Source organism: Penicillium pulvis (assembly GCF_028828015.1).
Source record: "Penicillium pulvis strain IBT 33274 chromosome Unknown contig_7_segment1_segment0, whole genome shotgun sequence".
Taxonomy (NCBI): domain Eukaryota; kingdom Fungi; phylum Ascomycota; class Eurotiomycetes; order Eurotiales; family Aspergillaceae; genus Penicillium; species Penicillium pulvis.
Window position 1 is genome coordinate 721,530 of NW_026643079.1, and position 21,277 is coordinate 742,806.

The 21,277-nt window shown below is 49.6% G+C and overlaps 8 protein-coding genes across 8 annotated transcripts; 4 read left to right on the plus strand and 4 right to left on the minus strand.

Annotated features, from left to right (window-relative positions):
- Positions 1-584: 584 nt before the first annotated feature.
- On the plus strand, positions 585-1,325 carry N7503_008207 (SNARE domain- containing protein; the record flags this gene model as incomplete). Its single annotated transcript, XM_057067754.1, has 4 exons — positions 585-595; positions 683-877; positions 943-1,036; positions 1,122-1,325. The coding sequence occupies 4 exons, from the start codon at positions 585-587 to the stop codon at positions 1,323-1,325; spliced, it is 504 nt and encodes a 167-aa protein (XP_056918609.1).
- Positions 1,326-1,917: 592 nt separating this feature from the next.
- On the minus strand, positions 1,918-3,079 carry N7503_008208 (uncharacterized protein; the record flags this gene model as incomplete). The annotated part of the gene is made up of 2 exons (XM_057067755.1): positions 1,918-2,970; positions 3,047-3,079. 2 exons carry the CDS (start codon positions 3,077-3,079, stop codon positions 1,918-1,920), a joined length of 1,086 nt encoding a protein of 361 aa, XP_056918610.1.
- A 578-nt stretch (positions 3,080-3,657) lies between these two features.
- On the minus strand, positions 3,658-4,380 carry N7503_008209 (GNAT family N-acetyltransferase; the record flags this gene model as incomplete). The annotated part of the gene is made up of 1 exon (XM_057067756.1): positions 3,658-4,380. One exon carries the CDS (start codon positions 4,378-4,380, stop codon positions 3,658-3,660), a length of 723 nt encoding a protein of 240 aa, XP_056918611.1.
- A 1,604-nt stretch (positions 4,381-5,984) lies between these two features.
- On the minus strand, positions 5,985-6,293 carry N7503_008210 (uncharacterized protein; the record flags this gene model as incomplete). The annotated part of the gene is made up of 1 exon (XM_057067757.1): positions 5,985-6,293. One exon carries the CDS (start codon positions 6,291-6,293, stop codon positions 5,985-5,987), a length of 309 nt encoding a protein of 102 aa, XP_056918612.1.
- A 1,278-nt stretch (positions 6,294-7,571) lies between these two features.
- On the plus strand, positions 7,572-14,525 carry N7503_008211 (glutamate synthase (NADH)). The gene is made up of 4 exons (XM_057067758.1): positions 7,572-8,032; positions 8,099-8,139; positions 8,207-14,222; positions 14,281-14,525. Exons 1-4 carry the CDS (start codon positions 7,857-7,859, stop codon positions 14,426-14,428), a joined length of 6,381 nt encoding a protein of 2,126 aa, XP_056918613.1. The 5' UTR covers positions 7,572-7,856; the 3' UTR covers positions 14,429-14,525.
- A 652-nt stretch (positions 14,526-15,177) lies between these two features.
- On the minus strand, positions 15,178-15,789 carry N7503_008212 (EMI1 family protein; the record flags this gene model as incomplete). The annotated part of the gene is made up of 1 exon (XM_057067759.1): positions 15,178-15,789. The coding sequence occupies one exon, from the start codon at positions 15,787-15,789 to the stop codon at positions 15,178-15,180; it is 612 nt and encodes a 203-aa protein (XP_056918614.1).
- A 243-nt stretch (positions 15,790-16,032) lies between these two features.
- On the plus strand, positions 16,033-18,620 carry yme2 (uncharacterized protein; the record flags this gene model as incomplete). The annotated part of the gene is made up of 3 exons (XM_057067760.1): positions 16,033-16,222; positions 16,274-18,004; positions 18,064-18,620. The coding sequence occupies 3 exons, from the start codon at positions 16,033-16,035 to the stop codon at positions 18,618-18,620; spliced, it is 2,478 nt and encodes an 825-aa protein (XP_056918615.1).
- A 553-nt stretch (positions 18,621-19,173) lies between these two features.
- Positions 19,174-21,108, plus strand: ilv3C (putative dihydroxy-acid dehydratase; the record flags this gene model as incomplete). Its single annotated transcript, XM_057067761.1, has 3 exons — positions 19,174-19,591; positions 19,651-19,862; positions 19,924-21,108. The coding sequence occupies 3 exons, from the start codon at positions 19,174-19,176 to the stop codon at positions 21,106-21,108; spliced, it is 1,815 nt and encodes a 604-aa protein (XP_056918616.1).
- Between the last annotated feature and the right edge of the window lie 169 nt (positions 21,109-21,277).

Here is a 21,277-nt window from a genome sequence, read left to right on the forward strand (position 1 = left end):
ACACGCTCTCATTCTGTTCTCAGTCGCGCCGGATGGCGCTGTCAATGATTCAATGAAACTCAGTTGTGGCCGGATTCTCTTATTTCAGAGAAGATCTACGACTATTTAGCGTCCAACTATGATTATCCATTGCACTTACTGCATATTCATTCTATTTATTTCTACAACAATATCGTTCATATATGTGGTGAAATTACTGTAGTGAGCTGCTTCACTCTGTGGTACCCGGCACCTGTGGAGTGCGTTCTGCGTCAAGACTTAAATTCCCCGATGCCTTGTAGAGCTCAAAACCTTGCCGCCTAATTATTAAATGGTCCATTCGTTTCACTCCCAGCATTTTGTTTTGTTTTCCTAGACTCCTGTAAACACTGCGTCATCACGTGCGCTCGCGGATCTACGCTTTGGCCACCTTGTGTTTTTGTCCGCAACCAGGGTCTCTCCACGTTCTCCAAAATATCATGAATTTCACCGGTTGCTAGGACCACACAATGTCCCCAAGTAACTACTGACCCATTATTGAACCTTACTTGACTGGTAATTCCCTATAATTCCTCGGATCCTTTCTGGACCTGGACACGAACGTCATGGCTTCACGGTATAGTCCGACCCTCTCTCCTTTCCCTATGACCACATTACAAAATGGGAATCCTCAGTGTCCATAGCAACTAACAAGCATGAACAGATTTCCCCGTCAGCGTGATCCGCGCGCTTCTTCCTCCCTATTTGACTCTTACGGTGGCGGTTCCCGTCCGGCCAGCAGATCGCCAGCTCCGGCGGGCGGATACGGGTATGGAGGCTATTCCAGCCCAGCTGGGAACAACTATGGCAATGGCAGTGCTGCTGGACCTTCATATCGAAGCGCAACCCCTGACAAGAAGTATGCTCAATGGTCGCTGCCTTAATGAAGTTGAGTTGTGCTTGGTTTCTAATCTTCTGTTGTAGGGGCCACTACTCAGATGCAGTCCTCTCGTCACTTGAATCACAAAATGATGCGGAGGTAGAAGGTATCACCGCCAAAGTGAGGATGCTGAAAGATGTAAGTGGTTTGAATACTTGGCCATGGCGCGAGGGCAACGCGCCGTTGAGTTTTGTTGCAATAGCCACTGACAAGACCCTCTTAGCTCACTTTTGCGATTGGAGACGAAATCCGGGATACCACACACATAGACGGTCTCGAAGGCTCATTTGAAAGTACCCGAGTCCGGCTTCGGGGAAACATGAACCGCATGCTTCGCATGGCTGAACGCACTGGCGTTGGCTGGCGGGTGTGGGTTGGATTCTTCTTCGCTGTGTTCTTCTTGTTCTTCTATGTGTGGATATTCTGATTGCCAGAGCTATGACCAATGGCTTATACACGGCTTCACTTGTATACTTGATTCTCTCTCAGAAGCAAGAGCGTGTACTTGGCCTCAATCTTCGTGTCTTCCGGCGGCACGCATACATACGGTTGCTTTTAGTATAGCATGACATTTTCTTGGCTAAGGTGTTTTGGTGTTAGTTTTGGGATTCCGGCTGCATTTTATTGCATGCCATGTGATTATCGGAGGCGCTACATACAAGGTCAATAATGCTTTGTGTCCTTTTGAAATGGGCTTAATTCAGGACTGAGAAACCTGGTGTTTCACTAGTTTTCAGTGTCCAACGGAGTCATGCTGACACTGATTTTTTGAGATTCAAGAATACATAAGTATATAATGCACATTCCAAGTAAACATTAAGGGAGAAGCTCATGCTTAAACCCTAGAGTTTTTGAAGGACTACCATATGATATTGAGTCTCTTGCATGTTCTATGCAATTCTGACTCTTGAGTTTGATGCTTTTGTGGCAAATCCAGTTCAATCTAAACACCATTAACACCATGCAAACCACTTAATAAGACAGTAGTCGATAACTCTGCAGTAACCAAGGTGCCAATTTCAATTAAAACTGTCTCGTGGTCTGCCAACATGACGAGGGAACCGTCGAGCAAGCCCACTGCGACGGCTACCTTGACTTGTTACCGATGCACGCAGATCCTCATCTTCGAGGAACATGCTGCTAGAGTCCAGGGCATCACCACCACCACTCCAGCGATTGATGAACCGGCTCTGAGCTTCAGTCTCGCGTGCCCGGCGCATTGGCGGCGTTGGTAACATGCCGGCACGACTGTTGGGCGTGCTTGTTCTAAAGTTCTCCGTGAGTCTGTTGCGGACGACATTGTCATTCTCTTCCTCCTCATCAGACTCTTCCTCGGTATCGGTATGCTGCCATTCGCCTTCTTGTTCGGATCCACTCGCCACGGCGTCGGGAATCTCAACATCCAGATCTCGACTCATGCCGTCACTCATCCCCTCCCCGGCCTCGGGAATTTCCGCATCCAAATCAGGTTGGTTATCAAAGTCCTCATCGTCCTGCTCGTACAACCCACTTTCCTCGTAGTCGTCATCGGGGTATCCTTCAGGAATGTCATCATCCAGATCCCGCTCCATATAACCCTCCTCGTCGACAACATCCTCCTCTTCTAGCCCCTCCTCGCCTTCCTCAATCAACCCCTCGGCATCCGCATCGGGGATCTCGTCGTCCAAATCCCGCTCCATGCCCTGGTCCACCTCCTCTCCCTCCTCTCCTTGTGTCACACCCATATCGTCTTCCATCATTCCTTCAGCGTTGATTTCCGCCGCCGCCGCCGCAAGCGCCTCCTCGCGCTCAGCCTCTTCCTCTTTCATACCCAGCATTGTCTTTGAGCATCCCGCTGGTTTAATCCACGAGTATCCAAAGGATGCAATGTTCTGTTTCCGAGCGCGCAGGGCCCGCTCCTCCATAGCGAGAGCCGCGAGACCATTTGCTGGTGAGCGCGAGGGCATGAAGGCTCGGTGATTATTTGTGTTATTGCCATTGCGACGGGCGAGATTGGCACCGGCGTCGGTATGTGATTGTTGGGGGGAGGTAGATCGATATGGCTGTGATGCGCCGAACCAGAGCTCATGTGACTGTTTGTTGTGCAGGGTTAGATCCTGACCTCTGGTGTGGGGCGCGCATAGGTTTGGAGATTTGCTCAGTACTTACATCGCGAGGGGTGAGAAAGGGTAGAGACAGCATTGTTGCAATTATGGAGAGGGGCGTTTACTGTCGGTTATTTTCTGGGTCGAGTCCGAGTAGATGTGGTTGGGACGTTGGGTGGTTGCTCCTCTGAAGCTTGTCGCGACGTTGCGATGATATTGCTAGCTTTGGGTAGCACGTATTTGTCACGGTAGTATGAGGAATATAACTTGTGGTCAGGTGAGAGTAGAGAGTTATAAAGAATCGTCAATAACTCATTCGACAGACAAATGCGGTCAATTCAAGAGTAATCCATGGATGGAGAGGAGCTAGGGCGCTGGAAAAGTCGGCGGGTCGGAGCTCCGCAACCCAAAACATTGGCATTGCGGGGACATAGCTATTGGTGCAATGCACCACGCAAATGCATCTCCGTTAATAGGGATCTACAAGGCTGATTTACTTTCGGGCTGCATGTATTCGTAAACAATCAATGAATAAGCTACATTGCGTTTGTTGACTAAAATGACGTATGAGACTCAGGTCCGAATCGTCCGTTTGATCAAGTACATACACAGGTATATCTGGGATGAGACACCTACTGGGTTTATATAGCTTATACCTGCAGCTGTATGCAAGCATCACCTTTCCGGAGTCCACATCATGATCCCTCCAGCTGGTAGACCAATGTTCATAGAGAATAAACCCCGTAGCTCAAATCCCAGCTTCTGATAGAGCTTCTCCCCATCTTCACTTGCTTCTAATCCTACTACCACCCCTTCATCCTGCGCTCTTCCTAGTACCTCTTCCATCAGTCGCCGTCCAATTCCTTGTCGATGATAGGACGAGGATACCACCACGCTTTGCGCATGCCACCGGTTCGAATATTTGATCTTCATCTCTGGAGACTCCCAGTACAGTTGCTCATCCCGCTTAGCTGATTCCATAAACGCATCCAGAGCATCATGATTGACAGACCGATCAGGTGAAAAGAGATTCACAACCGATACTTGAATCTTGAACCACCATGCTTGCAGTAAACGCCAGATGGAGCGTTGATCGGAGAGCAATTGCAATGCAGACTGGTCATTACCTAGTCGAATGAACTGCGCATAGGCTACAGGAGTGGATGGGCTGGCGCGCTCCACGGCTACAAAGCCAATGCTTCGAGGGTTGAGGTAGCGGCCTTGGATCATCTGGACAAAGTTACGGATGACATGCTCAGGGTATTCATGACGACGTGGACAGAGGAAGGCAGTGAGGGGGGAATTAAAGTAGGTTGTAGCAGCTAAAATGCCCAATATCGGGATGTCTGAGCTGTGCATACGACGGATCAGGAATTTTTCATTTTCCTGTGATGCCATTGTTGGGCTTTGTTGAGTTATAACTGGGAGATCTTTCCTCGCCATCACGGTAATGGTGATGGGGAAATGTTCATTTGTCCTTGGCCCTGAAATGAAACATTTTCGCCAAATGGGTTGAGGTTGGAGTGATCGTGAGTCATCAGCTCGTATTCCATACATCCATATCTATCCCTAGTAGGCTACTACGCAGGTACCAGGAAAATATATAATTAACGTTGAGCCGTGAAGCCTAACACTTGTATTTTTTTTAACAAGGTTAGGCTACACCAATGTCTCAAATCAGGTCATCAAGAACCTTAGAACAGGGAAGATCTCGGGCTCGGCAGCTGTGTTCCTGGTATTTAATAAAAGTACGCGTACCTTTTGTATGGACTCGTACGTGGAGGCTTGGCCGCGGTCCAACCATGGATTTCCCGCAATTACCCGATCCCAGCGATGAGATCAGTCCGGTGAACCCAAAGTAGACAAGAGTCAAGGACGAGAACCCGGGAAAAGTCGGAGAAGCGATGCACATGTTACCCCAAGATCGATGGACACGCACCTGGTGTCTTATATTCACTCCCCGATTATTGGCGGTGAGGGGATATCCACTGTGGATCCCATGGAGATTGGAATGTATACAAAGTACCCAAAGCGTCTATAGGCACTTCTTAGTCAAATGATTCGTCTGCATTGCAGTTCAAGCAAAACTGAGGTTGGAAGCAACTTTGATTGGTCGGGTATATCCAGAAAAAGGCCGGATTTGAACATTGAACCTCACTTCCGCATCCGGGATTTTCATGTCTTCAGCAAAGGAACTTCTAGAAAACGTGCCATTTCCGGAAGATATACTCTATTATAATAGACGAGATGCGATCTTTCCAAGTCAGTAAAGTGACCTGATTCTGACGAAAATGCGAATTTATGTGCTTGTAGCCTTTGCCTGTGGAGCAATTGCGGCTCCAACAAAGCCACATACATCCGACTTGATGAGTAGCCAGGTAAGATAGAATGTGTCAATGGAAAAGTTGGGTTCCTTTTCCTATCGATATGCTGATATAGTGAAAACTTGAAGCCATCATTTGCCCGGGAGACGACTACTTCGTGGGGAGATAGGCAACCAAGACACGCAGTAAGGCAAATATTCGGATCACACGAGTAAGAGGCTAACTTATTACGGTCAAGGACTCGCCTCACCGATGCATTTACGATGATGCGTATCCGGAATTTCGAGAGAAACGTCAAATGCACAGAGCATAAGCCCACCAAATTACCTGAAGATAGAGCAAAAAAAAACTCCATGACAAACCACACACAATATGACCTGATCTAGACTTGAAATGGTAAGGTTAGAGTTGCGCTAAGCGAGGAAGTACCTGGACAATTTCCGGAACCACAGTATACACGACACACGTGGACCTCAGTTCATCCAGGCTTCTGTTCTGACATGTATGGCCTGATTGTATTCTTTCCATAGCATGCTAGGCAATAAAGGGAAAAGAGATCCTCGGCCGATAGGAATACACATGCAGTTCCGCTCGGAAAACGACCAGGGCGGAGCACCTTAATTTTGGGCGGGGTTATGTTTGCTTATTATCAAGAGTCTTATCATATACTCACCCGCTTCACGTGTCCGGGGGATTGAGCTCCGGATGAATGCTTAAGTCCGAGGTTTGTACGGGGTAAATGAACCCAAGTCTCCAGAATACATTCCACTTGAAACGTGGAACGTCGATGGGGGGTTCCGGGGACGTGGTGATCTTCTGGGGTGCGGCTTCGACGAGTGAGATGGCAGGTAATATCTTCCAAGCCGCGATAAGCAGTTTGGATGACTTGAAATGATGAGCTGGAAGAAGCGGTTCGGGATCCAAATGCAGAGAGAACATGACCCCGAAATCGGGGGGCGCACCAGCATTGATAGTAGGGAGGATCATTGGTCAGATTGCAATTGTTAGGGGAGGAGAGGAAGATTCCGGACAGCTTGGCCGTTGTCGGACTGGCGGGTATGTTTGGTATTGGTATATACCTGTATTTATCAGTGCGTGGCCCCTGATCTGACCTGCACACTGTGGGGCGGAGGCTCGGGAACGGGGTTGGATATATGTACGGCCATCTATCTTAATGAAACTTTTAATCTACACCTTGGCATTATCATCAAACTGTTTCTGGTCAATTGGGATTTTTTTTTTCTTCCTTCTCATTTGCCTCGTCTAAAGAAAAGAAAGAGAACAGCTCAGATTGAACACCCTGAAGCTGTACAGCAATAGTAGAGAAACTATTGACTGGATTAAGCATTGCATGCAATTGCCCCACCAACCACCGTCCACTTGGGACAACAGGCATCTTGGAGAAGGCTGATTTTCTAGTTTTCGTGGTCTGGTTGCGTCTACAAGCCAATCATACCGTCGGATTCTCCCTTGGGGCCGTTCGGTGGCCCCACCGCCCGGGTATGCGTTGACCATACGCATGTGGATGTAGATGAGATCATGAATCAAGGGGGGCCAAAGCGAACAAGAGGAAAACAACAAAGTAATACTAGGGCCATAAAGTCTGAGGTACCAGTACTAACGTTTGACAATGTACTCGGCTTCGAAGTATACATGACTCAGGCATAGAACACCTGAGAGGAGTTGCACTGGTAAAGAAACGAAGATTAAGGTACTGATACAATACAATACACCCACTCCACCGGCGAGGATCTTAAAGACTCTTGACGTAGCAGAAACCTAATCGTTTGGACTCAGAGGTTGCAATGCCTTGTCTCTGATTGGTCGATCAACGCTTATCTTGACGATTTGCTCGCCGTAATCATAATGATTATCATTACTCGACCCATCATTGCTGGAAGCTCTAACGTCCATCTGGAATGCCCCCCCCCCACCTCCCACCCCTGCTGTTTTCATCTATGAGGGGTTCTCCAAGTCTCCGGGGTGTCTTACATGGTAATCTTGGTAAAATTGAAAATTTAATAATCCCAGATGTCACAATTCAATATTCTGCTAGAAGTTAGTTCCCTAGAAATGAATCATTTGATTTCCAAGGGACCAGACACGTAGCCAATAGGTACCATGAAACTGGTTTCGTTAGGGTAGAAGTGAAATAACCTTGGAAGAAGAAATGCATTTGCCACGGAAAAACAATAAGGAAAAATACCCCACAGGCTGTATTTTATTTCCCTTCTCTTTTGGGATTTCCATCGGAGCAACAGCCTACAATCCCCGGACCTGTTGTCCTGCCGTAACCGCTTGTCTTTTTTTTCTCATTCCCCTCCTTTTCTCCCTCACTTTCCTTCCCATTCCCATCTTTAAACCTTCCTTGCAGACGGGTCTTCAGTTTGAACTGACCTCTACCTTCCCCGTGCTGCGCCCGGTGACGACATTGTCTTATCGCCCTATCGATCAGTCCCGCCCAAAGAATCCCGGCGGAGATCTCCAGACACATCCCTCCAAAAAAGTCCCCTCTGTGTGTCCATTCTCTGTCGGCCCCCGGCGAGAAGAATGGGTCTTAACTTGGAGGAAATCTATGGCAAAGATTTAAGTGAAGCCCAAGCTCCTCAGGAGTATTCGGAGTATCAGCCTAAGAAAGGCTATGGCTGGGCCAATACACTGCCCGAGCGGCAGGGTCTCTATGACCCCGAATATGAAAAGGATGCCTGTGGTGTAGGATTCGCAGCGTGAGTGAGCTCTGTATCAAGATTGGGGTACAGGAACGACACGGCTAACCTCAATTCCAAATCCAGCCATATCAAGGGCAAACCGAGCCACAAGATTGTGAGCGATGGTAAGTCTTTCAAAACCTTCGAACATACAAAAACTCCCGAAGTTTGCGCTGACGTCGTCTCGGATAGCCCGCAATCTGTTGTGCAACATGACCCACCGTGGAGCCGTTGGCTCGGACGCACGAGACGGTGATGGTGCTGGTGTGATGACCAGTATCCCCCACAAGTTCTTCATCAAGAATTTTGCCCGCGAGGTAGGCGTGGACCTCCCTCCACTGGGCCAGTATGCCGTCGGAAACTTGTTCTTCAAGCCAGATGAGGATGCTTTGAAGCAATCGATCGCCAGCTTCGAGGAATTGGCATCCTCGCTCGGCCTCCGCGTCCTGGGATGGCGGGAGGTGCCCCGCGACTCCACGATTCTAGGTCCAGCTGCGCTGTCGCGTGAGCCCATTATCATGCAGCCGTTTGTAGTTTTCAAATCTGCCTACGGCGAGGGCAACAAGCCCGAAATCACTGATACCGACAAGTTCGACGCCCGGTCTTTTGAACTTCAATTGTACATTCTGCGGAAGCGTGCCACCCACGTTATTGGGATGGGTAACTGGTTCTACCTCTGCTCTCTCAGCAACCGGAATATTGTCTACAAAGGCCAGCTGTCCCCGGTGCAAGTTTATCAATACTATCATGATCTAGTCAACGTCGACTATGAGGGTCACTTTGCCCTAGTCCACTCCCGTTTCTCGACTAACACATTCCCCTCCTGGGATCGTGCTCAGCCATTGCGATGGGCCGCTCACAATGGTGAAATTAACACATTGCGCGGAAACAAAAACTGGATGCGTGCTCGCGAGGGAGTTCTTCGTTCAGATGTCTTTGGTGACGAGTTGGACCAATTATACCCCATTGTGGAGGAAGGCGGCTCCGACTCGGCAGCTTTTGATAATGTTCTGGAATTGCTCATGATTAATGGTGTTCTATCTCTGCCCGAGGCTGTGATGATTATGATCCCCGAAGCTTGGCAGGACAATCCAGCGATGGACCCGGCCAAGTCCGCCTTCTATGAGTGGGCGGCATGCCAGATGGAGCCCTGGGATGGCCCGGCTCTGTTCACTTTCTCTGACGGCCGTTATTGTGGTGCCAACCTTGACCGTAACGGTTTGCGCCCGTGTCGCTTCTATGTCATGGATGATGATCGCATCGTTTGTGCCTCTGAAGTTGGTGCGATTGACATAGATCCCGAGCGTGTGGTTCAGAAGGGCCGTCTGCAGCCTGGAAAGATGTTGCTGGTAGATACCGTGGCTGGTCGCATCATCGACGATTCAGAATTGAAGCAGACCGTTGCCAGACGTCACGATTTTGCCGGCTGGCTGGACAAAGAGCTCCTGAAGTTGCCTGCTATTAACAAGCTACTGCTGGATCAAAATGTGGATCTTTCCTTCACCCTTGATGATAACACCGTACAAAACGACCCTCGTCTCCGCGCCTTCGGCTATTCCTTCGAGCAGGTCAGCCTGCTCCTGGGTCCCATGGGTGCAGACTCCAAAGAAGCCCTGGGCTCCATGGGTAACGATGCACCCTTGGCCTGCATTGCTCAACAACCTCGTCTGCTCTATGAATACTTCCGCCAGCTGTTTGCTCAGGTTACCAACCCTCCCATTGACCCCATTCGGGAGGCTGTGGTCATGTCCCTTGAGTGCTACGTCGGTCCGCAGGGCAATCTGCTGGAGATGGACCAAACTCAGTGTCACAGACTGCTTCTCCCGTCTCCTATTTTGAGCAACTCTGAATTCAACGCCCTCAAGAACATAAATCACGCTCATAAGGATTGGAATGTTTGCACCATCGATATCACATTCGACAAGAAGAAGGGTACTGCTGGCTATCTCGAGGCACTGGATGCTATCTGTGATGCTACTACTCAAGCCATCACACAAGGTGACAAGGTCATCATTCTGTCTGACCGTGCTACCAACGCTGACCGTGTTCCTGTCTCCGCTTTGTTGGCTACCGGATTGGTTCACCACCACTTGGTTCGCAATAAGTGGCGTTCCCTCGCTGCTTTGGCCGTTGAGACTGCCGAAGCCCGTGAAGTTCACCATCACTGTGTCCTTCTTGGATACGGTGCCGATGCCATCAGCCCGTACCTCGCTATGGAGTGTCTCCTCAAGATGAACCGTGAGAAGCTCATTCGCAAAGACCTTCCCGATGGCAAAGTCATCGAAAACTACAAGGCTTCCTGTGATGGTGGTATCCTCAAGGTCATGAGCAAGATGGGTATCTCCACTCTCCAGTCCTACAAGGGTGCTCAGATCTTTGAGGCTCTTGGTATCGACGACAGCGTTATTGACCGCTGCTTTGCTGGAACCGCCAGCCGTATTCGCGGTATTACATTCGACTTGATTGCCCAGGACGCTTTCGCTTTCCACGAGCGTGGCTATCCCTCGCGTGACATCGTCGAGATTCCCGGCCTCCCCGAGTCCGGTGAATACCACTGGCGTGATGGCGGCGAGGCCCATGTCAACGACCCTGTCAGCATTGCTAACATGCAGGATGCTGTTCGCACCAAGAACGACAAATCCTACGAGGCTTATGCCAAGGCAGAGCACGAACAGATCAAGAATTGCACTCTGCGTGGTATGCTTGACTTTGACTTTGACCAGAGAACTCCCATTCCCATTGATCAGGTTGAACCTTGGACTGAGATTGTTCGCCGCTTCGTAACTGGCGCCATGTCTTACGGATCCATTTCCATGGAAGCTCACTCCACTCTTGCCATCGCCATGAACCGACTGGGAGGCAAGTCCAACACCGGCGAAGGTGGTGAAGATGCCGAACGCAGCGATCGTATGGAGAACGGTGACACCATGCGATCTGCTATCAAACAGATTGCCTCTGGCCGATTTGGTGTGACTTCGAACTATCTTGCTGATGCCGATGAACTGCAGATCAAGATGGCCCAGGGTGCTAAGCCCGGTGAGGGTGGTGAGCTGCCTGGCCATAAGGTCCTCGGTCCTATTGCTCGTACTCGTCACTCAACCCCTGGAGTTGGCCTGATTTCCCCTCCTCCCCACCACGATATTTACTCCATCGAGGATCTGAAGCAGCTGATTTACGATCTCAAGTGCTCCAACCCGCGCGCTCGTATTTCTGTCAAGCTGGTATCCGAAGTCGGTGTTGGTATCGTCGCCTCTGGTGTCGCTAAGGCCAAAGCTGACCACATCCTGATCTCCGGTCATGATGGTGGTACTGGTGCCTCGCGCTGGACTGGTATCAAGTATGCCGGTCTTCCTTGGGAGTTGGGTCTTGCCGAGACTCACCAGACTCTCGTTCTTAACGATCTTCGTGGCCGTGTTGTCGTCCAAACTGACGGTCAAATTCGGACTGGACGTGACCTCGCCATCGCCTGTCTGCTTGGTGCTGAGGAGTATGGCTTTGCAACCACTCCATTAATTGCCATGGGTTGCGTTTTCATGAGAAAATGCCACCTCAACACTTGCCCCGTCGGTATTGCCACACAGGACCCCGAGCTGCGGAAGAAGTTCAAGGGTACACCCGAAAATGTAATCAACTTCTTCTTCTACGTTGCCAATGAGATGCGTGCGATCATGGCCAAGCTTGGCGTTCGCACTATCAACGAGATGGTTGGTCGTGCCGAGCTGCTCAAGGTTCGAGATGACATTCGCAACCAAAAGCAGGAGCGTGTGGATCTATCGCTTATCCTGACTCCTGCTCACTCGCTTCGCCCTGGTGTTGCCACCTATAATGTCCGAAAGCAGGATCATCGCCTCCACACTCGTCTCGACAACAAGCTGATTGCTGAGTCTGAGCTTGCTCTGGAGAAGGGTCTTCCTTGCCGTATTGAGTGCGACGTTGTCAACACCGATCGCTCTCTTGGTGCCACTTTGTCGTATCAGATCAGCCGACGCTATGGCGAGGCTGGTCTTCCTCAAGACACCATCCATGCCAACATCAAGGGTTCTGCTGGTCAGTCCTTTGGTGCTTATCTTGCCCCTGGTGTCACTCTGGAGCTTGAGGGTGATGCTAACGACTATGTTGGCAAGGGTCTGTCTGGTGGCCGTCTGATTGTGTATCCTCCTCGCGGTGCTGCTTTCAAGGCCGAGGAGAATGTCATTGTTGGTAACACCTGTCTGTACGGTGCCACTGGAGGTACTTGCTACTTCCGTGGAGTTGCTGCTGAGCGTTTTGCTGTCCGAAACTCGGGTGCTACCGCTATTGTCGAGGGTGTTGGTGACCACGGTTGTGAGTACATGACTGGTGGACGTGTCCTGATTCTGGGTTCCACTGGTCGTAACTTTGCCGCCGGTATGTCTGGTGGTATTGCTTACGTTCTGGACATGAACCAGGACTTCCACTCCAAGGTCAACATGGAGATGGTTGAGATTTCTGGTATCGAAGAGCCCTCCGAGATCGCTTTTGTCCGTGGTCTGATCGAGGACCACCACCACTACACTGGATCCGAGCTCGCGGCTCGTATTCTCCTCGATTTTACCCGCGCTCTTCCTCACTTGGTCAAGGTGCTTCCCATCGATTACAAGCGAGTTATGCTGGAAGAGGCTGCTAAGGCCGCGGCCGCGAAGAAGGCCGAGTTCTCTCTTCCTCAACTTCCCAGCACTCCAGTTCACAGTGCTGAGAAGGCCAAGGCTAAGACTGATGAGAAGAAGGCAGATATGCTCGATATTGAGGATAGCATCGGCGACTCGAAGGTCGAGAAGAAACGTTCTGCCTTGATTTTGGACAAGACTCGTGGCTTCATGAAATACAGTCGCCGCAGCGAGAAGTACCGTAACCCTACAACTCGTACCAGGGACTGGGCCGAAATCTCCAACCGCCTCAGCGAGGATGAGCTCAAGTACCAGTCGGCTCGTTGCATGGACTGCGGTGTTCCATTTTGTCAGTCGGACACTGGTTGCCCAATTTCCAATATCATTCCCAAGTGGAACGAGTTGGTCTTCCAGAATCAGTGGCAAGATGCTCTTAACCGCCTGCTCATGACCAACAATTTCCCCGAGTTCACTGGTCGTGTTTGCCCTGCTCCTTGCGAGGGTGCCTGTGTTCTTGGCATCAACGAAGACCCTGTCGGTATTAAGTCGATTGAGTGCGCTATCATTGACCGTGGTTTCGAGATGGGTTGGATGGTTCCTCGTCCACCAAAAACCCGTACCGGCAAGACTATTTCCATTATCGGATCTGGTCCCGCTGGTCTGGCTGCTGCTGATCAGCTGAACCGTGCTGGTCACTCCGTTATCGTCTACGAGCGAGCTGACCGCATGGGTGGTCTTCTCATGTATGGAATTCCCAATATGAAGCTTGACAAGAAGGTTGTTCAGCGCCGTGTGGATCTCATGGCTGCTGAGGGAGTCAAGTTTGTGGCCGGTGCAGCTGTTGGCCCTGACTGTGAGGTTACCCTTCAGTCTCTCCGTGCTTCTAGCGACGCTGTAATCATCGCAACTGGTGCTACGGTTGCTCGTGACCTCAAGGTCCCTGGGCGTGAGCTGGAGGGTGTGCACTTTGCCATGCAATTCCTGCACAAGAACACCAAGTCTCTTCTAGACTCCGATCTCTCCGACGGCGAGTACATCTCTGCCAAGGACAAGCATGTCGTTGTAATTGGTGGCGGTGATACTGGTAACGATTGCATTGGCACTTCAGTTCGCCACGGTGCCAAGTCGGTCACCAACTTCGAGCTTTTACCTCAGCCTCCGCCAGAGCGTGCCAATGACAACCCCTGGCCTCAGTGGCCTCGCATCTACCGTATTGACTATGGTCACTCGGAGGTCAAGACCCACATGGGTAAGGATCCTCGCGAGTACTGTGTCATGTCCACAGAGTTCGTCGATGATGGCAGTGGTCGTGTAAGGGGTATCAACACCGTGCGTGTGGAGTGGACCAAGAGCGCCACTGGTGGCTGGGACATGAAGACTGTGGAAGGTAGCGAGCAATTCTTCCCCGCCGACCTGGTCCTTTTGTCTATGGGTTTCTTGGGACCCGAAGATCGTCTTCTTGGTGATGATATCGCTCGTGACCCTCGCAAGAACGTCAAGACTCCCCCTGGCCACTACTCGACCAATATTGCGGGTGTCTACGCCGCTGGTGACTGTCGCCGTGGCCAGTCTTTGATTGTCTGGTAAGTTTTAACTTCTTCCATCTTTTATCGAATATTTTACTGACCTGATCATTTCTAGGGGTATCAATGAGGGTCGCCAGTGTGCCCGTGAAGTTGACGCTTTCCTGAGTGGAGTCAGCTCCCACCTCCCTGTCACTGGTGGTATTGTCCGTCGGCCTGCCATTGACTCTGTTCCTCAGCCGACGGAGACCCAAGTCGTCGCCTAAAAACATGGCTGACATCACTGGGATCTGTTTATGAGAATGACGGACAATGATGATTTTGCATGTGGTGTGGAAAAGTTTCCAAAAGTGGGATTTGATTGAGTTTTAAAGGATATCCATCTGATCTTCGACGGGGAGGTTCTCTTTTTGATACTTGTGTTTCTTTCGGTTATCTTATTTGCACACATGTTTTTTTTTTGGTCTCATTTGTTTTATCTGACGGCAGCGTTCCTCTATGCAAGGTGTTTAGAGCGTCTGTCATGCGGTGCTTCTTTTTTGGTTGTACATAGTATCCTCTCTTCGTGTCTCTTATCAATCTGAGCACTTCATCATCATAATTTAGCGCTTGTCGCTCTTTCTTTGCTCTTGCTTTTCTTATCGGACCGCTCTAGAGCGAGAATCGAAAACTCCAGGGCTAACGAGGGTCAGCAGAAAGCAACCACATAAGGCTGCCCAGGTGCTCTCTAGCATGGTGAAGCCCTGCATTTGAACTACGAAAGATAGACATTTGCCTTGTACCACATCCAGGATAATGTTGCAGAAACCATAGTTAGGCTTACATAGATGGGGCCATTCAACTTGACTAGTGGCACTTTTGAATAGCCTTATGGACAAGAATCCCTCTACAGAGAAGCAAAATCCCACATGTCGTAAATTATAGTAGAGATTGCGCCAGATATAGGATACATATCTACATTTTATAGTACAAATGCAATGCCCCCAACAACCCAAAGGGAACAAGCTCGGGGGTATCATACAGCTCCTTTCTGTTGAGCCTCCTCTTCAGCTTTCATCTCCCGCTCCAAAGCGGCGAAATCACCCTGAAAGGCCTCATTTGCCGGGTCAAGTCTCACGTCCCAAACATCCTCACTGCTGGGACCTGTCTTGTATTTGATTGCCTTTTTCCGATTGTGCTCTCGAATGGTCTTTTTGCGCAACTCATCTGACCAGCCTCGGGTCTTCATACACAGCCAGAAGTTATCCCAGTGTTCACTGCAGGATCGCAGTTCTCCATATCGATAGACATTCACGAATTGTCCACCAAAGGACTGGCAGAAGAAGGCGTAGTCGAAGGCGGAGCGACAGGACATGGTGTCTGGGTAGAGGGATTCGGGTGCGATGGGGGAGATGGGTTTGTTGGAGGATGGAGTACCGTTTGGCGATAATGAAGATGAATAATCATTGTTCAATTCACCGTCTGCTTTTCGGAGGTCGGCCAGAAGCTGATTGAATTCCATATCGGCTTGTTCGTCTGGTGTCAACTTTTTGAGTGGTGCATTTTGGATTGTGGATTGTGGTGCCACTGGGGCCTTTGTATCGTTGGAATTGTCCTTCTGAGGACTAGAGCTCCAGAACCAACCCATTGTCGTGGGAAGTGTTGGAAGAGTTGGTTTCTGTTGTGAGACGCTGGAATCACCGGGGTGGATATGCGCCAACGCGGGTTTTCGGGAAGTGCTCTTTGTATCACGTGCTGATTAGATAGCATACTGCCGATAAGTCACAGTGATAAGAGCTGACTGACATCATTGCAACGATGGCATCCTGATCGTCCAACCTTGGATTTCCCGTTTCACATTTTCTTCTTTCTATTTTATGATGCTGCGAATATGAGACCTGCATTTCATGCACGAGTATCTTTCCCTGTGAAGGCCCGAAAGGTGCCCTCCGTCTGCGTCTCTCGTCCTTATCCCTGGAGACCAGCTCCACTGCGCTCTACGGCTCATGCACGGTGTATATCCACGATCAAGTCAGGGCACATCAAGCTTGACGACAATGAAGGGATCATATATATCAATAGTAAGCACTGAAACTCGACGCAAATATGACGTTCTGCTTAACATGCTCCAGATATTTTCCCCCATCGGCTTCAATGGCTGCTGCGGGGTCCTCTCAGCCATGTACAGCCTCTCGAAGGGCTCTTGAAGCGAGTCAGCAACCCTGACCTTGCTGCAGCTGATCCTCTTCATATCGCCCAGCGTGTATTACCTCAAAATTTGAAACTTGAAATCAAAGAAGTGATCCCACGATACAAGGAAGGCGGTGCATTCGTCAAATTCGAACGCAAGCTCGGCACCACTGATGAGAACATTAGTGAGGCAATCAAGGAACATCTCACCAAAAACCCTATCAGGCCATGGTTTAATCCATTCCAAACAGCAGAGGCCGATGTAGTTCGGGGAAGACCATGGATTGAAGATCTATATCGGATCCCAAGCCAAAGCCTGAAAGTTGAATTCCTGCCCGCCTCAACTGAAGGTCCACCAGCAGAGCTGAATCAAGAGGCACTATATTCTCTCTTTCGTCCCTTTGGCAAAATCCTCGACATCCAGCAGCAGCCATCGGACTCAAAGGTTGAGCCCCGGTACGCCATTCTGCGCTTCGAACGCCCTCGATACTCCGTACTGGCAAGAAATTGCATGCACGGGTATGATGCATTTGAGGAAGACGGAGGGGGAAAATCCGGTACCAGATTCAAGATAAGCTATGAGCGCAAGATTCGTTTGTCTATGATCAAGGATTGGATTTTGAGCCACCCACGAATTATGTTTCCTGTCATCGCGGCTCTGGTAGCAGCAATCACCGTCATTATCTTCGATCCTATTCGGACATTCTTCATCAAACTCAAAATCAAGGCCACACTTCACATTGAAGATAATGCCGTCATGCAGTGGATTCGGAAGCAGGCCAGCAAAGCCAATAAGATTTACTTTGGACAACGCAAGGCGGATCCTCGGGGCTTGACAGCCATTTGGGAAGATCGGCAAGGCGATATCTCGCAGCTCCAAGCCTGGCTAACAGAGACCGCGGAAACATTCATTGTCATCCATGGCCCGAGAGGCTCGGGCAAGCGGGAACTGGTTCTAGAGCAGGCGCTGAAAGATCATCACTACAAAGTTATCATTGACTGCAAGCAGATTCAAGACGCTCGAGGTGATTCTGCCAAGATTGCTCGGGCAGCAGCGCAGGTCGGTTATCGACCCATCTTCTCATGGATGAACAGCATTAGCAGTTTGATCGACCTAGCTGCGCAGGGAATGATCGGTACCAAGGCTGGATTCTCTGAGACCCTGGATGCCCAACTTAGCAAAATCTGGCAAAATACAGCAGTAGCCATGAAGCGAGTTGCGCTCGAAGGTCGGCGGAAGGAAGACAAGGATGCCAGTCTCAAAGACGATGAATATCTCGAAGTTCATCCTGACAAACGGCCAGTTGTCATCATCGACAATTTTATGTATGATGCAGAGAATAGTGTTGTGCTCGACAAACTAACAGAATGGGCGGCTGGGTTGACGACTGCCAATATTGCGCATGTCATCTTTCTAACTACCGATTCGTCCTTTTCCAAACCTCTAAGCAAAGCTCTTCCAAACCAGGTCTTCCGGACAATTGGATTGGGTGACTGCTCCCTGGAAGTGGGTCGTCGCTTTGTGCTAAATCACTTGGAATCCGGAACAGGCGAAGGCGGACAATCCAAGGAGAAGCTCCAAGGCCTAGATGATTGTATTCAAATCCTAGGAGGCCGGGTCACTGACCTTGAGTTCATGGCACATCGCATTGAAGCGGGAGAGACTCCTCGAGGTTTGTCGATGCTACACCTTTACTTGTCAGTTGCTTCCCATACTAATACCTTCAAATAGCTGCGGTAAACAGAATTATTGAACAGTCTGCTTCTGAAATCATGAAAATTTTCATCTTAGGCACAGACTCAGCCTCACCACAATGGACCACTGAGCAAGCATGGCACATTATCAAAGCCCTTGGGCAGGCTGAGGATGGACAGCTTCTCTACAACAAGGTCTTATTCAATGATCTGTTCAAAGGCAATGGCGAAGCCACCCTACGGGCACTTGAGCAAGCCGAATTGATCTCTATTAGATCTGTCAAGGGGTTCCCTCGCTGGATCAAACCCGGAAAGCCCGTGTACAAGGCTGCATTCCGGCAGTTGATCGAGAACAAAACATTGGAAGGTCGACTAGATCTTCTCATTCTCAGCGAGCTGATCAGCAATGAGAACAAGAGCATTGGCAAGTATGAAGAAGAACTTGCGCTGCTCGGTTCGCTCCCGAAATATCCGTGGGAATTGACGTCGCGAATTGAGTGGCTTTTGAGCAAGGTTCATGGCTCGCAATCAAAGATTCTCCGATATGAAAAGGAGAGTGCTAGATTGCAAAAGATTCTGCAGAGTGAGAAGTGAGACATGTTCTCTTTGTACTATCTATTGCATCAATTCATGCGTTTTCACAATCTCGCGCAAAGTTGGATTTATTAACCTTCTCAACTCGTCAATAGCCAATATGATGAAATCAATTCAAGCACATACTTGGGGTACCTACCTAAGTGGATGTCATTTGTGAAGGCTCGACAATCTAGTATTTTATCTGATACATCTGTCCTTCTTCCACGCCCACGATATCGTGAGGGTAGTATGCTGGTTGTCAATGCAGCAATCTGCAAAGAGCAATCTCGATACAAATGCCGATGTTGCAAGAGCCGAGGGCCATTAAGTGGCACAGACCATGCTGAGCCAATAGTTCAATTCAAGAATAGGTAGGTTGAGATGTAAATCTATGGATGCTCCACAAATAGCGAGAACGCGGGGTGAGACCGGAATAATATCCGCTCGGAGTTGACCCGATAACACCATCCACTCAGAGATTGGGAATATATAAGCTCCAATAAATGCATCCATAATTACTTATATGCGATAGAGCATCTCTGAAAGCTGACCTTGGAAGTCTAAGCACATGATGCAGGGTATTAAAGAGCCTGAGCTTAATCAGGACTATGACCTCAGCACTCCAATCACATCTACCTCCGGCCTGCGTCAGGGTCTAACATCGTATGGAGATGCACATTTCTCTCTTTTTCTCCGCAAGGTGTTCATTAAGGCCCTTGGATTCTCGGAAGATGCCCTTTCCCGACCTATAGTGGGCATTATCAATACATTCTCAGGGTTCAATCCCTGCCATGCAAATGTCCCGCAGCTCATAGAGGCCGCCAAGCGCGGTGTCCATCTCAATGGAGGGCTGGCAGTGGAATTTCCCACAATCAGTGTTCATGAATCATTCTCACACCCCACGAGTATGTTTTTACGGAATTTGATGAGCATGGACACCGAGGAGATGATTCGTGCTCAACCATTGGACGCATGTATAATGATCGGAGGTGAGTATATCATCAATCATTGCGTAAATTATTGCCATACTTCTGCTCACAATTCGCAGGCTGTGACAAGACTGTTCCTGCTCAGTTGATGGGGGGAATATCCGCCAACAAACCAATTCTTCCCCTGATCACTGGTCCTATGTTACCAGGTAGCCATCGTGGTCAGAGAATTGGCGCCTGTACGGACTGTCGCAATAACTGGGCAGCATTCCGAGCCGGGGAAATAGACGTGGAGGAAATTTCAGCCATCAATGAAGAGCTAGCACCAACGGTATGCTCCCTGGCTTCACAAGTGAATCTCGTTATCCGGCTAAAGCTAAGTCCATTGAAAGATCGGGACTTGTGGCGTCATGGGAACAGCGAGTACGATGGCTTGTGTTACCGCTGCGTTGGGAATGATGCCGCTTCGCGGGGCCTCTGCTCCAGCTGTATCATCTGCACGGCTGCGGATTGCTGAAGAGACTGGTGCAAATGCAGTGGCAGTTGCCAAATTGGCAAGGAAACCCCAAGAGATACTGACAAAGGAATCCTTTCTGAATGCCATCACCGTTCTCCAGGCTATTGGCGGGTCGACCAATGCCGTGGTCCATTTGCTGGCAATTGCCAATCGACACCCTGAGCTTCAGGGTATGATTACATTGCAGACAATTGAAGAAATTGGTCGAAAGACTCCTCTTCTCATCGATCTTAAGCCGAGTGGTGACAACTACATGAATGATTTCCACAATGCTGGAGGCATGCCTGCACTGTTACAAGTACTGAGACCACTGCTTCACCTATCCGCCGTGACCATCACCGGTCAAACATTAGGAGAGGCTCTTGATGCAGCTCAGTCCAGGCGAGTGTCCTTTCCACAGCAGATTATCCGATCTCTCTCCGATCCTCTTTATCCTTCATCATCTCTGGCGATTCTGCGGGGCAATCTTGCACCCAATGGTGCTGTCATCAAAGCATCTGCCTCGAAAGATCGATCTCTGCTCTCTCATACTGGACCCGCTGTGGTATTTGAGAACTCTATTGACCTAGCTCAGCGCATTGATGATCCATATTTACCTGTCACAAAGAATAGCGTGCTAGTCCTGAAAGGCATTGGCCCAATAGGCAATCCTGGTATGCCAGAAGCAGGACTGATTCCCATCCCCCAAAAACTGGCAGCAGCTGGAGTGAAAGATATGCTGCGCTTATCTGATGGTCGTATGTCTGGAACGGCTGGAGGAACTATTGTCCTCCATATATCACCCGAGGCAGCCATTCCAAGCTCGCCATTTGGGGTTATTGAGACTGGTGACTTGATTGTTTGTGATCTTGAAAGCCGCAGACTGCATGTTGAGGTACCAGAAGAAGTATTGCAGACTCGAATCCTTCACCGAAAGCAAATGCTCGAGGCTGAGAAGGGCCCTGTCCAGGCAAGAAAGCAGAGACGAGGATATCGTGGGTTGTATGAGCGATCTGTGAACCAAGCGCATGAGGGAACTGATTTTGATTTTCTTACTGCTGGTGGTGCATCTGGGAAATAGAAAGAAGTAGGCCAATTGAGAGAATATAATTTAAGATCAACTGGAATAGCAAGAAAAATTGAACAACGAACTATAACAGACTGATACATGATTACCCTAAGCCCTATATTTCCTAATCGGGCTTAATCTGGCGCGCGACGCGGGACGCGTTTCCCCCGTTATCGCCGAT